Source organism: Trichoplax adhaerens, genomic scaffold (genome assembly GCF_000150275.1).
Source record: "Trichoplax adhaerens TRIADscaffold_9 genomic scaffold, whole genome shotgun sequence".
Classification (NCBI taxonomy): Eukaryota; Metazoa; Placozoa; class Uniplacotomia; order Trichoplacea; family Trichoplacidae; genus Trichoplax; species Trichoplax adhaerens.
Genome location: NW_002060951.1, coordinates 1,429,257 through 1,448,550, shown reverse-complemented (window position 1 = coordinate 1,448,550; position 19,294 = coordinate 1,429,257). Strand labels below are relative to the sequence as shown.

The following is a 19,294-nucleotide window of genomic DNA, read 5'->3' as shown; positions in this document are numbered from 1 at the left end:
CCTTTTCATATGACTGAAGGAAAAGATCTTGAAGAATTTCATTCTTATAAAATTAAAAGAATTGATTAGAAGCTTTCATGACTGATAAATTTAATTTATCGCGCGCTCTTATTAATTTGCGAGTGCGTGTTTAATATTTCGAAATTATTGAAGCTTAATTATTAGATACAATATATATTATTTATGTAGGCCAGAATACTATAGATCAGTTATAATAGAAAAGGTGATGCCTATAAGTAAACTGATATTTATCATTTACGAATCCTGAAAGGGATTTACTAATATCGTATGGCTAGCAATAGTTTACAAAGGTTGATACGGCCTTGAACGATATTAGCTACAGCTATTACTCAAAATACAATGTAGTTCACGAACAAGAATCGAAAGTATATTTAAATTAATTATATAACTGCATTTAATCAAATATGTATATCACACAGACATAACCCCTTAATATATGCGGTATTTACGATACAGTATTAATTACTGTAATTCTGCAATATACCTTTCGTACCAAGATTTTATTTTATCCTATAATAATGTAATTTTATACACGAATGAATGAACAAAGATCTTTACATTAACTGCATAGACTATTGGAAAACTGAATTAGTTGAATGTTAATCCTAAGCTTCCGGTTCTTAGAATAAATAAGCAGGCTATGTTTTGGTTATTAATGAGTTTATCTTATCTAATTAATCGAAATTAATGATGAAACTCTTTTATTAATCTGTAAGAACCGTTAGTAATATGAAGGAATCGAATTTGGAAAAGCAACTAAATGTAGAAGACTTAATCTTCTACGGTTAGAAAACTCCATCAGTCCTAAATAGGGTTAATATACTCCTGTCCGTTATCTAATGCATTATGATTTGCAATTAATTTCATTGACTAAGGAGAATTTGGAAACACGCGTAGAAAGTAAAGTTTCGTGAAGCTCCTCTCATCATAAGAGCGATTTCTAATAATTCCATCTCATATGCTAACTAAATAAATACGAAGCATGGCAAAATCATTTTTACTAACGATTTGGTTAAAAAAAAATCCATAATTTGATCCTTTACCGTATAATGTCGTACTAGACTATCGTGATCTAATTGGATTTTTTCCGGTTAAAGCTTGTTACATTTATGTTATTAAATGAATAATGACTGTAATAATATTTAAACTAATTTACTAAAATGAGCTTAATTTGGTCATTATACATGCTCATCTACTGTAACACTACCACTGCTTAAAATCAACACTTACGATAAAAAAATCTTAATAGAAAGATGAATGACTTTCAGAGAAAGATTTAGGTAAAGAAGTGGCGACAGCTAGTATATAAAATAATATCTTTTCATATTGAAAAAGATGTATTTAATTATCTTCCCTATTATTTCATCAATTTTCTTTTGACTTATTTGATATAGCAACAAATTCGTCAACATATTTGATACTAGACTAATTAATGTATTTAGTTAACAAGTATACAGAATTAAATAATGATATTGCAAGTAGCCATATGCAGATTGAAATTGGATATTTCAGACTATGTATATTTACAATCGGATTATAACAATGGATGAAGGCGGAGTTTTGTATGCAGTAATTAATTATCAAAATTCATCTAAAAGTTGTTGATTACACGTTTGTATCATAAAAACCTTGGTAAAGCTATGTAAAATCAACAACCATCTTAAATGTTACCAAGGTGCATAAACAGATTTTTCAGTCATAAGTGCAATACTCTTAATCAGTTTCTTGAAAATATTTAAATTGTGTACGGCAACAATTATAATCTTAACATTTATAAACGTTTACTCCTATATAAGCATCATAAAAGTCGCGATTTTGCTAAATTTTGTTCCTAGCCTCGCAATTAGTATCGGGTAGAATTATGAAAAAAGTTTTATAAATCATTTTTTTATGATTAACGGAATGGACGACATTTTGACGTCGAAAAATCTCTAAAATCCCATCTTGATGTGTCAATAAAAATAGCAAATGCATTTGGCTTTAGCTATAAGTAATTTAAAATGTACGTATTAGCCTTTTCTGATTAAATATGGTCGTTTTATAAATCGCGAAGATTCCAAGTATGCTAAACATTTTCTCGTTCATAAAATCAATTATATCACTATATATCACGTTTATACATACATAATTAATGAAGTATTTTATTAAGTGACGCCGATATTGCATTATTTATAGCATATGTTATATTTATTTTTATTCAATACTTTCATCGATTAAATTTTCTTGTTTATTTTTTAACTGCTTAGCTGGTATTATTTAAAGGGATAAATGTTATACTAATTCATAAGGGCTATTTTCATACTATGGAGTTAGCAAACAACACTATGTGAAGCTAACGACATAAGCTACCGTAAGATATTCTATTGGCTTTGAGTGCCATATCATCACACGCCATAGCTAATCCATCACATAATCGAAAAATTTATTGATATTTATTAAAAGAAATAAAGCTAAAACCGAATTGCCCACTGGTATTCTCGTATAAATTATAATTAGGCACTTTTAGTAATATGGCAGTTAATACGTTAATCTATACCAGGCCTTCAAGCCGATTATGTAAAGCCAATAATTATGAAAATTAGTAGACTGTATTATTTTAACACTTTAATTGTCGGATTCGCGTAGATTTTTCTCAGAAAGGTTAAAGAATCAAATTTTTATATTTCGTAACTAAATGATAAGACATTTTGGCAAGATTAATTGAGGTAGTGTATCATATCCAAATCCGAGTGATGATTGGTAGTCGAACTTTGATCGACAAACGAATTGTATTATTAGATTTTTATTGCAATTTTAATGCTAAATATGATCATTAAATTTTTTATTAGCAAATATAAGTACTATGTATCGTTCTCGCGATGAATAGTTGTATCACAATTATCGTATATTATTGCAATTTAAGCCTGCAAAATGTTATTTGTTTACACAATTATAGTTATAGTAGTTATTGCTGATACAAAGTACTTGCGAAGATTGATGCTAGTGGCAGCAAAGCTGGATATGACCCAAGGCAAATATGCTTTCATAACCTTTGAAGCAAATCCAGGATTAAGTTTTCAACGCACGGCTTGGAAAAATCCAAATGATCCAGGAAATGATGATACTGCTTTTCTAGCTTATCATAATGTCTTCTTTATCAGCGTTAAAGCCAAACACAGTAGCAACTTCCCCGACTTCGATGATAAAGTGCGTCAAAGTATGCGGCTGCCACCATTTAACATTGATTTAAGACAGGTAAGCCAAGTCCAAGATTACAGATCTGGTTAATATCATTTTTAATCTAGTATGTTATGATCTTTACGCTATCTTAACATAATGATAATAGTAGCGAAATGTTATTGTGATATATACCAATCACGAAATTCCAAATTTTAGAAAAATAAGGGCTTTATTGAATCTTATACAAAGATTAACTACACACAACTCTACTCTAGCCGAATACTACTACTAAAGACTTCTAGAACGAACTAACAGAATAATCTAAAGTTGCATACTTTTATACTTTTTGTAGCATTCGCAGCTACAATCCGCATGGCAAACTTTTACCTTATTTTACACATAGTTAAATTATTCTTAGTAAGACTATTCTACTGCGGATCATCATTAATCCAATATGGATACGACTACAGTACTTACGTAGACATTATTCACACCAGCCAAAGTACAATGAATTAACCATATCCTAATATATGATTTAGTTTCTATTTTTACCTATAACCTTATTAGTAACTCAACACCTTACTGTATATAGTCATCTGTACTCTAGCATAGAGTCTATACCACTACATTCTATAGTTATGGCTACCAAATATCTCTTAGGATAAATATCTACCGTACATTATAATAAACATGGCTAACAGTCTACAATCACAATACTAAGTTACAGTACAGTTATGTAATCATCATAGTCTGATATTTTCATAATTCAGCGCAATAATCATAAGAAAATTAAGTTTGATACTGTAGTGAAAATTAAACATCGAATAACGCTAAAAGACGAGTATTTTTTATTATTTTATTGGATCCTGACTATCTAGGATCCTATAGAAAAATTTATATATCGTGTTAGTAGTGTGCTTAACAACAAGGTTACTGTTCATACAGTTCTTCATGAAATAATTTTTATTACTACTATCATATAGAACATAATTATGAAAGACTACTTCAGCAGAATAGTTTTTTACCTCGACTCTTATAATTACAATACCATACCCATTAATAAATGGAGAAAAATAGAAAGATATTGTAGTTAAATGTAATTGGTAATTACCTCCTTTGCACTATTTCAGTTTAAATAAATCACTACTATCATTCCCTTTTATAAATAGCTGCTAGCACACTTTTATTACATCGGATTATTGTGATCAAAATTTATGATATGTGTGAAATAGCTAGCACACTTTTTTCCGTACCTATTTTATATTATATTATTTGCTGGTCTTTATGTATTACATAATGTGTGAATTCGCACTGTATATGAAGGACTAAAAGTTAACGATGGAAGACTAATCATATATTATGAACTCTTGTCATGATCACGCCGAATATTTTATTAATATATAGTTATACAATTGTTTACTTACTAGTCAGATGTAAAGACTATAAAATATTGCATTTCATCAAAGTCTAGCTAGCTTTTAGCAGTATTTATTTCATTATTTTATGCTATGATATCAAGTCGTAGTTATTGATTTTTTTATACTATTTAATGATTACTACTGTTTATGAAACTAACTATAATGACATCTTATACGGTATTATTAGAAACCAGTTGGACTTTACGCTTCTTTCCTGTACGATGCAGTCAGTTTGTATGCACATGGATTAAATAAAACTTTAAGCCAAGGTGGTAATCCGAAAAATGGTACACTAATCACTAAAAATATGATTAGCACTTCCTTCGAAGGTACCATCATCTAAACCAATATATCATAGTATTACAAATTTGTACTCGTATGTACTTGCCAGTGCATGGCCATCAAAATTGTCGTATAGTATTGTGCTACATTCACATAACTACTCCTTGATTTTGTTGCTATATAATATACCAATACAATGTATTTTTGTCATAGGTGCCTCTGGTAGAGTAACTTTAAATAAAGATGGCGATCGAATATTAATATACGACTTTAGTTACTTAAATCCTACATCGAAACAATACGAAGTAGCTATCGTATACGATGGTCGAAATATAAGTCATACCAATTATTCTATCCCATGGCCTGGTGGCAAAATACCACTTGATGGACCAGAGTGTGGATTTGATGGATCGAAGTGTTTATATACAAATGTCATATTAGGTTTGTAATATAAAATAGAACTTATGTTTTTGTAAGTATTATGCTACCGCCTTTCAAGTACAGCAAATCTTTTGTAACTATATGAGGATACTATCTTGACGTTAGTTAAGTGATGAAATTTTTTGGATGTCGAACAATATGCTTAAAATAATAGCTTTCTCTTATTATATCTTACTAGTCACCATAACTAGTGTGGTATGCTGTGTCACAATAACAATTGTAGTGGTTGGCATCTATCTTTATAGGTAAGATTTAGTTGCAACTAAGTATAAATTGAAATGATTATCATTAAGTATATAAATTTAATATTTATGTTTTACCATCCAGTAGCATTCATGTGTTCGTTCATTTTGAAAGTTTTTAGTATCTTTAGCCTAGATTAGTTTGCTTTTATAGATTTCAATTCTAAGTTGCACAATTCTATTAAAAATCGCTATTCGCAATAGAAAACTTAGATTTGAAGCTCGCATCACTAATATGTCTTGGAAGATTGATATGAAAGATGTTTTGATTATACAACAGGTTAGTTATTTATGGATAAAACCATAACAGTTTAAATTAAGAAATTCCGGTAATCATTCTTGTGATATTCAAATAGATCATAACTTAATTGATATTTAACTGAAATTGATAAAATTATAAGGTCAATTTTTATTTCAGAACGATATGCAAAATAATTCACAATTCAGCATTTTAGAACCTATCGATCTTGCACATTTAGTAAGTATAATTGAAATAGGTCATCTTACCTAAAGTATAAATGGTTTTAGCTACATATCTTGGTTGTTACTACCAAGTAGAGTGATTAGATCGCGTTGACGATGCTTAGCGGCAGTGGGAGTGATATCTAATTCAATATTTTTATTATACATATTTTACATTTGTATACAATGACACAGAATACCTTCATTCGATGTTTCCTTATCAATTAATATTTTAGCTACGTATGTATTGCTAATAATTACGGACTCCCTATATGTGTTATGGTTAACCTGCGAATGGCATTATGAAGAATCAGTATCTTCTGCCTTAATAGCTAAATAATAATATACATGTGTAAAAGTGTATAGTGTTTATATTAATTGATTACGAAAACTTTAGAAAGCGGAAAATGGATTTAAGAATGGATCGACCTTTTCCGTGGATATACAGACCAATGATTCTGTTTCTATGCGTAAGACTATCCAAAATCACTATTTTACCGATGTGGCATTATTCAAGGTAAAATGACCTAAAACTTTACGAACATAAATTTAGCCTTTAGCATCATTTTTAGTTTAGCCTATTTTAGCTTGATTCTAAACTTATTACCGACTTAAGTGCTTATAACAATGATTGTTTTATAAGTATCTTCTGTACTTTAATTAATTAGGGAAGTCGTTTCGCTATCAAAAAATTCGCTTTCGCAAAGAAATTTGAATTCAGTAGACTTGTACTACTAGAATTTCATCAGGTATGTTAATATCTTGATTTGTCTAACACAGTAAATGGTAATTTAAAATTTCATAATCGTTTATTTTAGTAAATTGAAAAAGATATAAGACAATTAATTCACCGTTAAATAATCAAATCACGTTATGTTAGCTTTGGAGCTTGGATTATTTTTATTAGTAATTTAATTTTTATAAGGCAATGTGTTGATACAGTACTAATTAGATGTCAGTAGCCTCTGTCAGCTGTTAAAAACCTTTATCAATATACATATCTGTAGAATAAGTATTTTTCTTTACTTCAAGCGAATACTTTATTTTGAAATTGTAATCTCTTCGTTGATCCATTGAAGCCTTTTACATATCACCCATGTAGTCTAATCTTTTTCTAGTACAGACAAATATATGTATTAGTTTCACTGTAGATATCGTAAGCTCTTATCATCCTAATGTTACCATGCCATATATAATAATTTATGATATTAAGAACTATGCAGGTCATATTTAACACTACGTTTACTGTTTAATTACCATTTTAGTTAAGTAATATTCATAACGATAACCTAAATCCTTTCATTGGTGCTGCCATACAAGATAACGATATTTACATTTTAACAAATTATTGTCCTCGTGGAAGCTTACAGGTAACAAAAAGCCTTTATTTAATCTTTGACTATTGCTATCAATTAAGTTTCAATTAAAATTATCAAACCGGCAATATTGTTCAGAAATTAATCCATTACTTACTGTAAAAGGATGTTCTAAAGAGCGAAAATAATGAATTGGACATAGTCTTTAAGTTATCTTTTGCCTATGATATCATCAAGGTAAATTATATTTTTATTATCTTTTATGAAAAAAATTGCTACTTTTGAAGGCAATTTATAGGCGTATAAAAGGATATAAATTTCATTTTAATCCCTGAGTGAGATTTATTAATATATTCATTTAATAACCACTCCAGGGTATGATCCATATTCATTCAAGTGACATCAAATACCATGGTAATCTAAAATCTTCTAATTGCCTTGTGGATGGACGTTGGACAGTTAAACTAACCGACTTTGGCATGCCTTCATTACGACGTGCTGTGAAAATACCGTTCAATCAGACTGACCCAAGTATAGAACTCAATTACGCTAGTAAGAATTATTTCAACTAGAATCAGTAGAACTATCAATTGGTCAACATATTAGAATAGCTTATACTTTAATCTCTATTTCTGCTTATGCCTACGTTGTTACTTATAGACTTATAGTTAAAAGTACTCACAAATGTTCAAGTCGTCATTATACTATATCTGACTTATTGTTATACATGGACTCGAATAGATTGTATTACGCTAATTTATAACTTTTAGAATTGTTACTATCAGGTCTCAAAAATTTGCGTTTATATTAGATGCATTCTGGACAGCACCAGAACTTTTACGATTGTCAGGAGATAGAATAGCTGGGACTCAAATGGGAGATGTATACAGTTTTGGTATTGTATGGTCTGAAATTATGACACGCAAGCTTCCTTATATCGATTTCTCTTTAGATGCAAAAAGTAATACGATGTATTCATCATTTTTTGGCATACATCTTAAAAATGATATCATTGATTGCAAGATAGTTCAGTACATTTTATTCTAATATTAATGTTTCACAGCATGCATTGCTAAAGTTAAAAGGAATTTTTATAAGAATTTACGGTACCATATTTACTCTTATTGATTTTAGCGACGAATTCTACTGTACTGATTCTTAAAATTATAACTTAAGACCAAGTGAATTAATCAATAAACAAGATAATTCATTCTCAATCTCTGATTGAATTCAGGCATTGTAGAAATGGTAAAACTGGGCTACGTAAACCCTCCGTTAAGACCAGACATCAACGATATTGATTGTCCGGATGAAATTAAAACAATTATCTGTACCTGTTGGGATGAGATCCCCCAAATGCGACCTACATTCTCGGTAATCAAGAAAAAATTGAAATCGTCGTCCTATGGAAAGTAAGTTCAACAGATTACTTCGTTCTGCTACTGCGCATAATGTTATATTTGTCTTAAAATACTCAGCTATCCTTCTTGATAAGAACGTTACTTATTAAGTTATAATTTATAACTATACCATTCTGCACTTAGGGATACTGATATATTAGATAATGTTGTCGCACTACTCGAAAAGTATGCTAACCATCTTGAAGATTTGGTTGAAGAAAGAACCAATGAGTTAATTGAAGAGAAGAAAAAAACCGACGATCTATTGTATCGAATGCTTCCTAAGTATGATTTAATTGTAATATACTGTCGAAGATAACTTACTGTAGATATTTTATAATAGATTTCTTTTCTACGTGCTATAATATATATCCTTATTTGCAAAAGACAAGTAGCAGAGCAACTAAAAAAAGGTGAAACAGTTACAGCTGAATTATACCAGGAAGTTACCATATATTTTAGCGATATTGTTGGATTTACCAAGCTTTCTGCGAAAAGTACACCTATGCAGGTAATTTTCTTGCCATAATCAATAATTTGTTGTAGTATAGTCTTATTAGATCCAGAATTAGCATAGATTAACGAACAATATCTGAATGATTGCGTAAACCTATTAGAGAGAGGATACTTAACGTTACCAAAACGTCATTGCAGGTTGTAAATTTGTTGAATGATCTATACTCCCTCTTTGATAGTATTATTGTTGGCTACGATGTGTATAAGGTATGTTTAGTATAGTTACTGTATTAATTATGATCAACGTTGATCTCTGACGATATTCGGTATCATTTTTTGCTTCTTCTAGGTTGAAACAATTGGCGATGCGTATATGGTAGCGTCGGGCTTACCAGTCAAAAATGGTAAACTACACGCCAAAGAAATTGCTGATATGGCAGTTTTAATACTAGATTCAGTAAGTCGCTTTAGTATCAGGCACATGCCGAATGAAAGCCTTAGACTTCGAATTGGAATTCACAGCGGTAAGAATATCGTGTTAGACTTATGAAAAATTTTTATATCATTTCTTTGACATTGAAAAATATAAGCTAACCAGCAATAAAATTATAATTTCTATTCGATGATATTTTATGCATCTATGAAGTCATTTTCTATTGAACTAACTTTATTAGTGTGGTTGCATATAAGAAAGTTATGTCTAATAGTCGTATTTAAAACCTTATTACTACATATTGTATAGGTCCAGTTGTAGCTGGTGTAGTAGGCTTAACCATGCCTCGTTATTGCTTGTTCGGAGATACAGTCAATACCGCCAGCAGAATGGAATCACATGGAGAAGGTAATATTGTCAATAATTTAATGAACATGTGATAATAAAGTGGCAACCAGGAATTATTATTCTCTTGTGTAATAATCAGTGACATTTTGTATTATTTTCGTGTGTACATATATTTAAAGCATCGCGTATTCATATCAGCGAAGCTACAAAAAAATTTATAGACGCGAGTTCTGACTACCGAATAGAAGAAAGAGGAGAAATCGTCATTAAGGTAAGTTTAAGATAATATAATGATTATAATTTTTGATCATTGGTGATAAATGAAGGTTAAGGTAATCAATTGTACCAGTGAAATAATACCATATTTGGTACGTGAATGATTTCAAGTAGGTGAGATTCTGACTAATTATGGGCTTATTAATTTATTTCTCCTTAAAACTCAATTTAGGGTAAAGGTAAGCTAAGGACTTATTGGTTGACTTCTAATTCACATAAATGTAAAGTTCGCACAAGGTTCGTACCAAGAGAAGATAGCATATTAGTTGAAGAAAGTGTCACAACCGAGGTTTAAAGAACGAATGTTTATAAAATAAGGATTAATCATTATTTGAAAGATCACAGATTTAAAATCTAGTATATCTTTCACGTAATTAGAATTAATAATGCGCCGCAGGTATTATGTAAAGACAGGATTTTCATTGATTGAAAAGATATTTACACGTATAAGTATATAAGCAATTGCTGATATTATCAATCTAACTAGCAATAAAGCCTTGTATCTGATACCTCGGGAAGACGATGTAACTTATTTACCAGTTGGATAGCTGTTGTATATTGATCAATGCTGTCAAATACAACTGCACCTCATTTTGCGTGTAAAGAGCACCATTATATTCCTGTGATATAATCTAGTATTCGGCGTGGACTTAACTTAGCTAAATCTGCTTGTTAGACATGTTGAGTATTTTTTAAAAGTTAGGCCATAGCCAGAGCTTGCTTACAGTGTCAATATTTTTAAACGACACCATGTCTTGCTTCTAAAATATGAGAAGAAGCATTGGTAGCGTATTTGTAAAATTTGAAGAATCCTTTTATTCTTTATTATAAGCATTGTATATATCTACATGCATTTCAATCTCGATAATTTTTGAAGGTATTCTTATACAGTATAATTTAGAAGAAATATTTTAGATCTAATTAATACATAAATATTCACAAAAGTAGTTTAAGAGTTGTTTCCGTTACTGTATATTGTGATATTTCTGAATTTAAATTATAAATTATAGATAGCTGTTTAAATTGTTCTTCTCATGATGTAGTAGAACTTCACAGAAAACTATACATTTCGAATATTTAATGATAAAAATGCGCTTTTACGTCCTATAAGCATGTATAATCGACAAGTTAAAAACAGTAGCTGTCTAATTCGTTATTTATCATTATTAATGAATATAATTATGTTACTTTACTTTATATCTCTTATTAATCTGAGTAGCATGTCATCTGGACTGATTTTACTATATATTACCGGCAGTTCTTATTTAGAATATCTACAACCAACGTGTACAGATTAGGTAATAGATCATAATAAATCGCATTTTTGCGTTTTTCTTGTACAATGGCATGAGATTGTTAGTTGATCTTAGAATTTAAACTATATATTAATAAGTATGCTCGCCTACGCTAGGAAAATGTAGAAAAATACCTTAAATTATGAGTATATTACATTGAATCCAGAATTTTTTTTAATTAGTTGCAAATGGCTAACACTTAAACTACTTTAAAGCTAGAATTCAGGGCGCTATGGATAGATTCTAATTCAAATAATAAGCTGGTGAGCGGTCCTATTAGTCATGTGAATATTTTCAATTAATTAACTGATCCATTAAATTAGTCGCTAAATAAAATCGATCATGTTCATATTCTATACATGTATATCTTGACGTCAGTCATCTTTAACACATCCGTGTATGCGTAGCTTATATTGCTATAAGCAACAGTAGAGTCTATCATACCCAATCTATACGTATAACGATAAATGTTTATTTGATTTGGTAAGCGTAGTCTGATGTAGCATTAATTAGCCTGTATTTGCATAATATGCTGCCATGACATAAACTGGTGATCTATTATATTGTCAAAATTACAAATTGCAACATGAACCTTAAAGAGTTTTATTTGTCCTGATTGTACAGTATCAATATGACAACCAATATTGTTAGTAACGTTCTGATCTTTCAATTCCTACATCATTTCATAACTCAAAGTCATATAGCTTTGTCAATACAGCTGTGAATAAAATTGCATAAATTTACCCTACCAATCATGCCGTTTGAAAGTGGATTTAAAAGATAAAAGAAATCCGTTAAAAAATTTATTATAAAAATTATTTGGGAATAGAAGTGAACTTAAGTTATTAAAAATGATGAGTAACCTAGCAGCCATGTCAAAAAATTGCTAAACTAAAAATAAATTGATACAGGTTTTTCGTATTGTAATACAATTCAGAAATGGTTTGATCTTTTATTATACTAATTCTTGACAATTAATTATAAAGAGACATGGTATTATTGATACGGTCGTATTAACAGAATATAGCAGGGTATATCATACGGCATGTCATAAAAAAGCAATCTTATCATCGTTTTATTCTAGTAGTAAATACATTTCTTGTAGCTATATTACAAGTTAGAGGTGACAAGACTATATAAAAAATAACACTGTATGACTGCACAATGGTTGACGTCAACATCATGCATTTATAGGTCATAGTTAAAAATTTTCAGATATAGAATGGCTACAGCTTAGTTAAATACATTCGTCAATATATTGGTTAATATATGCAATATATGAAAAGATTCGACATCAGTGGGTTACTGTTATTCCAATAGTTTGATACTGCCACCAAGGACCTACCAAGTCCATCTAAGCGCTCCTTTTTATTTTTGATTGGTGTCGATATAATCGCCAGCAAAAACTTTCATGGGAACGATGTCTACATAAAGAAAAATATCTTAAAATATTCGTTTCTAAGACAGTAGGAAAAATATTTCATCTCTCGTTTGGGTTACACGATAGAAACTTTTACATCAGATAAACAATATATCAGAATAGTCAGCTATAAGTAAAAATTATTTTATTCCTTACCAGAAAGAAATCGTAAGGCAGGATCTTTTTCAACTGCATTGGCTGTAAAAAGAATGATAAATTATTAAAATACAATGAATAGATCAGCCAGGCTGATTCTATTTATTGCAAAACCATAACCAATAATTATTGGTTAAGGTTTTGCATCCAACTATCATAATTTATAACTGAACAATCTACACTACGCGCTTAATTACATGTATAATAACATGCCAGTGTCGACTGTCGAAAATTACTGCATATAATCTATGTAGACGCATAGATGATTACAATAGGACCTAAGTAAATTATCGCAATACTTATGTAGCATCATTCCTGGTCGTATGTCGAAGCATATGATATGCATACAATAAACAGCATATAATGTATATCACGATCCAGGTTTACTTGTAGTAGCCCATGACTGTACAACAGTATACAGTATAAACTATTAGCAACAACACTACCAACAGGCTTGTAAAATCTGTATGAAATTCGACTTACATAATTCTTTATAGATGATGCTACCTCTCCCTTCAGGCAATCTATCGTAAGCTTCACGGGTGAAATATTCAACGAACATTTCCTAAAAGAGAAGAATTTAAGCTGTCCGTTACAATCTATGCTAACACTACAGCAGAATGGTCAAAATTGAAGTTTAATCAAGTGGCATAAATCATCATTTGACACCTTGTATTGAGAATAAAGTAAATTGATCGTCAATATTAACGGTAAACATCGCGTATACTAAATAATAGTATATCAGCTTCCGTAAACTTTTGTCTTACAATGTCAAGGGTATGTTTATATACGAATAGTTAAGTTAATGATAATTAATAGAATGTAAAGACTGAAGTACGAAGTCGCACATATGCATGTGCGATAAATACTGTAGACATATGCGAGTATTCCTATTCAAGATCTATCGTGAATCAGCCTGATGAAATGCAGTATTTATGTCTGTAAATAGTAAAATATAAATCAAGTCTAAAGCTATCGTTACAAACTCCTTTAGAGTAGCGTGTATTATAGAATAAAGCATTGAATAGTACTTCAAGTAATCATTGGCAACAAACTGACGATGTCAAACATGTAGACTGTCATGTCCTATCGCTATTATGAATTAGCGACTGGCTTCCAGCTTATTTTGCCTTCTTTTCTAACTGTTTTCCTTTAGTCTATCTATCTTATATACAATCAACCACAAAGGAATAGATTGTCTTTAAGGTACAATCCTTTGTATTAATTTGTACGACATGTTCAGTTCAGGCCATCTTATATCACAAGGGTACTGGAAAAAAGGTCCCACTACTACAGCGGTATCATAATCTGACTATACTGTATGATTACAACGGTAAAGATAAACAATCGTGATATGGGCAAGCTGATGTTAGCTTATCTGGCTTATTCTATAGCATCATCAACCAAGCATCGATCCAATGCTCTCCCATACCATACTGTTTTACTGTTTTAACACTCTGAATATTCTCACATGACTACAAAAATGAAGGATATGGCGGGTATAAGTCTAGGAAAAGCTGGTTGTTCACTATAATGGACAATACATTGAAAGTTTGCAATACAATATCATCGATTTATGGATACAGCCTACTTACAGCTGCTTTAGTAATGACATAAACTGATTCTTGACTTAAGTTGGATATTTCTGGAGCACATTTCATGATCGATCGTATGCGTGATATAGGTAATTTGAGCTTGGTTGTGGTACTATCTTCATCACAATTTGTATTATCCGCCATTTTTGGAAGAGGTTGATGAATTAGCACATGCGCTCACGTAGAGTTGCAGTAGACATTTGGTTGTACTGTACACTGTAGGGTACAGTACAGTACAGTGTACAGTACAATGTGGACGGGCTAATTTCTATGATTTTGGTGCAAACAGATAGATTAAATTTTTTTTTTTTTTTGGACAAATTTTATATCAGTCTATACCCTGTACAGTACAGTACGCACTACAAGTACAGTACCGTACAGTACTGTACAGATCTACAGTGTACAGTATTTTACCCGTCCAGTACTGGCATTGTAAACTCAGTATCCAGGCTTGTAGAAGTTTCTGCGGGCCGTACAGTACTGGAGCTGTTGCCCCTCTCATATCATTGCAGTGTGCAAAACAGGCTGTCATCCTTTCTGTTTCGGTTTACCATGTTTTTCCATCTATTCACTAAGTAAGGAGCTTGGAGGGGGTGACAGCTAACTTTGCACACTGTCGTAACGTACCGTATCACAAAGCGATCGAATCTTTGCCATCACAGCCAAAACGTAGGTAGAGCAGCTCGAATGCTCGATGTTGTAACGAAGTAGCAGCCACAAGATCATGGAAAGAAAACTGGAACGAAAAAGGAAAGCACTTGATGAACATCGCAAGGAAGTAAAGAAAGCATTGTCAGTAAGTAGATGTATTGTAGAATGCCCTAATATGCTTATCGAGTTGCTGCAATTATTGTATATTACAATACGTATCGAATCCATTGCAGAAGCTAGCAATAATATAGTGCTAATGCACGAGCATACCTTTACTGCTGTCTAAAAACGGTGCATTCGCTGTTGCCTGCTCACTTGTTCAAATGATTAAGTTATTCAGTAAGGATTGTAGAACCTATATTCTACAATTTCAGTGATATGGATTAGTAACAGACTACCAAATACTAAAAATCGAGTGTGCAAGGAAATCATCCGCACTATAGGTGATGCAAGTAGAATGTGTAGTGTAAAATGTTCAACATGCATGGATCAGCATCAATTATGCAATGTAGTCATTGAAGAACTTTGAATTAACTATCTTGATGTACAGTATAGTGCTAATAGTCTGCACTCAGTCGATGTAGAGAATATTGAATAAGTACTGTATCACTGCATTCACTAAAGTATCTTAAATTCTAGAATGCAAAGTTTCTGTAGTCAGCATTTCAACTGCAACTGTACCCTAATTCTACAGTAACTTGTGGAGGTACTATGTACTGATTGTACTCCAATCGATGCATGCTGATGATGAAGTAAAACAGAATTATTACTGCTTGCATCTTTACAGACTGTTGTCCGGCCAAGAAAATAAGACTAATTTAAATAAAAATATTCAACAATCTCCCGTCTAGACTTGAAGAAAGCATTGGGAGTATATGTAATCATTGACAGTACATGATGGATAGTATACTGCAATCACGGTTTCATACTATCTTGCAAGCTGTATTGTATTGTATGCAATAACGAATTGCTATTTTTCATATTCAAGATCAATGAAGTATTAGCTGTTATTCTGTAATTATATTATTATTTACGGCCATTTAAGATACCTACTACTTAAGCTTTAAATGGATCTTACCCAAGTATTGATCTTTTTGCAGGAACAAGAAAAAGTCGGAAAGAGTAACTCCTGGACATGGACTATATTTAAATTTCTGGTTATTTCAATATTAGTACTCACAATATTGAATTACAGCTCTTTGAAGCAGGAGTATGCTAAGCTAAGACCTGAAGATGGCAAATTACATGATATCGGTTTTGGACACAATCTCTTTATTTATTGCCAAGGTCATGGCAAGCCTGTTGGTTAGACTATAATCTACAGTATATATTCTGTACATGTTTTATTCTACCTTAATCATTTTTCAATCATTACTAATTCTTGGTTAATAAATGTGAAAAAGCCAGCCTGATTGTGTGATGTCACAATTACTGTTAACCGTTTTTCTACTGAATTGTTTATTCCAGTTGTCCTCGATGCTCCTGCGGGCGAAACATTTGACACTTGGACTTTAATACAGCGAGAGGTTGCCAAGCACACCAAAGTTCGTAGATAAGAATATTCATGCTAATTTTCACCTAAAGAAGCAAAATTTTGCTTGTCTACAATTGATGTATTCTCATATTGTAAATTTCTAAGGCACTGGTCAGTAATTTAATGTCATTTACTGTACAGTTACAACACCTACGACGATTTCTTATTTGTATAAATTTGGCCAAGCGATCGTTGTCATAAACTTGACGACTCTCATATGAAATTTTTAGGTTTGCTCGTACGATAGATCGGGCCTAGGATTCAGCGACAGAAGCTATCGTGTAATTCACTGCAGTATTTCTTACGAATTTTATATTTCGATTGTAATCGATATTATAATTAGTACACTATTAATATATTATTACGCTACATAGAACGCATCTGCATTAAATCAAGCTAATTCAAGCGTAGTACATGGTACTGAAAAGTAGGTTATATTATCCTGTCTACATCACCTATTAATTATGACAAGAAATAAAATAGTATAGTAAAGTGATATTGATATTGTAAACGTAGGATGGTTGATGACTTAAGGCGCTTATTGAGCACCGCAAAGGTTTCACTAAAACCCCTTATCTACGTTGGAGCTGAAATGGGAGCTATCAACGGCCGCTATTATTCGTCGCTCAACTTTCCGTAAGTTCTTTATTACTAAATTTGCATAAATAAAATTTAATATTATGGTGCTTTCGGATTCAAAATGTACTGCATAAGCGTAAATACTAGTGCCTCAATCATAATTATAAAAATACCTATTCCATTTTTAGGGAAGTAGCCCATTTAGTCCTTGTTAACCCTTTGACTGAAAATTTTCTTTCCATTAATGAGCGCGTTTGGGAATTGTTCTGGTAATTTTCTACCTTAACATGATTATAATTAGCATTAGCAGTAATTTTCTCGATTGTAGTTTCAACAAGTAAAGTTTTCACTTTCGTATATCTATCAAAGGTACAGCCACTTAGTTCCCTCAATACAAAAGGCTCAATTATTATCGGCTATTGGCTTTACTAGAGTAGGTTATAAGCTGTATTTAAAAAAAGATGCACTTGAAGATGAAAATGTAGATGAAATGGTAAAACTTAGGCATGTAAGTTGTGCTATGACCTTGTTTTAATCAAGATCAAGATGTATCAATACAGATAAAATGATATTAACGAGTGCTAAGGAGAGTGATTGCATCCAGCCTTCGCACGTACTTGAATACCTCGTTCTGATAAAATTATTTGAAAGCTAATTCTCACTAGGAAACTATCATTACTTTTACAGAAGTATCTTTCGTGTTCTCCTGGTCATCAGTCAACTAAATTAGAAGAATATCTCCTTTTAAATGCCAGTCTTATTCGATTAAAGTTAGAAAATTTATTTAATCTTACTCCAAGTAGCAGTTTCTTATAATCTTTTGTAATTGATTGATCGCTGTTTATCATAGAAATTTCCTACTACACGAGCCTATTCCTGATACTATGCCGGTCACAGTTATAGCTTCGGATCAATTTGATAGAAATATCTCTTCAGAATTAAATCAGGTTCTTATTTACAAATCCAACTGGTAGAATGAGTTAAGATCAGTTTTAGATTAGAATCGATATTGGATGTAATGTATTAGATGATTTACTACTTCCTATTTTTAATATCAAGGTATGGCAAAACCTTATTACTGAATTGACAGATAAGATACATCCACAGAGTCGAAGAGTCAAAATAGCAGATGGAGATCGAAAAGATATATATTACAAGGGAGCTCCAACAATTTCCAAAGTCATAATACAAGCGATTAAACAATACCGAAAAAGCCGAGTTATGAAATCGACCTAGCTATGGCTAAATGTACAAGTATATATTGTTTTGAAGTCAGGCGCTGAAATATAAAATGAAATTATGATTTTATTGCTTTGTAGCCCAAATCAATTAATAAAACGATCGAATTGTAATATACAGTATGACTTTGGATTGTGGTTGTATTTAATAGGACGCACGGATTTCTATCAGCTTTTGTGACATCCATTACAATTAGCTTTTATACGTGCACGTATAGTATCATACATAGCACGAGTAAGTACCAGAGGGGAAATGAATGTAGGAGGGCAAGGAAGATGATGGTAGATTTAGTTATTCTTCTTGAGTCGTGATGGATATGCATAGGCATTTACAAAACGTGTGCACTGTATATCTAATTACCCATGTTGGGTTTATTCTTGAGTCGTAGAGATGTACATAGACATGGATAAAACGTCCGTACTTCTTAAAAGACCTTGATCAATTATTCCTATCGGTGTATGCAAAGTGGCGACTTGCAAAAAAGACAAGTTTTTATTGCACCCTTGGTAAATGGAGGTTGTTGTTTTGCCTTCATACAAATGAAAGGCAGTTTCATGGCCACTCCAAGCCA

The 19,294-nt window shown here is 31.5% G+C and overlaps 3 protein-coding genes across 3 annotated transcripts; 2 read left to right on the top strand and 1 right to left on the bottom strand.

Moving 5' to 3' along the window:
• Positions 1–7,290: 7,290 nt before the first annotated feature.
• TRIADDRAFT_28471 (uncharacterized protein) lies at positions 7,291–10,549 on the top strand (the record flags this gene model as incomplete). Its single annotated transcript, XM_002115075.1, has 12 exons — positions 7,291–7,395; positions 7,507–7,578; positions 7,716–7,852; positions 8,127–8,302; positions 8,576–8,753; positions 8,886–9,026; positions 9,129–9,252; positions 9,396–9,464; positions 9,547–9,721; positions 9,940–10,038; positions 10,158–10,249; positions 10,427–10,549. Coding segments are annotated over 12 exons (1,491 nt in total), but the record flags the coding sequence as incomplete, so codon positions are not given.
• A 2,368-nt stretch (positions 10,550–12,917) lies between these two features.
• On the bottom strand, positions 12,918–14,864 carry TRIADDRAFT_58930 (uncharacterized protein; the record flags this gene model as incomplete). Its single annotated transcript, XM_002114894.1, has 4 exons — positions 12,918–12,973; positions 13,126–13,167; positions 13,609–13,690; positions 14,721–14,864. The coding sequence occupies 4 exons, from the start codon at positions 14,862–14,864 to the stop codon at positions 12,918–12,920; spliced, it is 324 nt and encodes a 107-aa protein (XP_002114930.1).
• A 580-nt stretch (positions 14,865–15,444) lies between these two features.
• Positions 15,445–18,720, top strand: TRIADDRAFT_58929 (uncharacterized protein; the record flags this gene model as incomplete). Its single annotated transcript, XM_002115074.1, has 10 exons — positions 15,445–15,516; positions 16,472–16,676; positions 16,839–16,915; positions 17,280–17,332; positions 17,422–17,541; positions 17,673–17,753; positions 17,854–17,992; positions 18,172–18,254; positions 18,335–18,431; positions 18,544–18,720. 10 exons carry the CDS (start codon positions 15,445–15,447, stop codon positions 18,718–18,720), a joined length of 1,104 nt encoding a protein of 367 aa, XP_002115110.1.
• Positions 18,721–19,294: the final 574 nt, after the last annotated feature.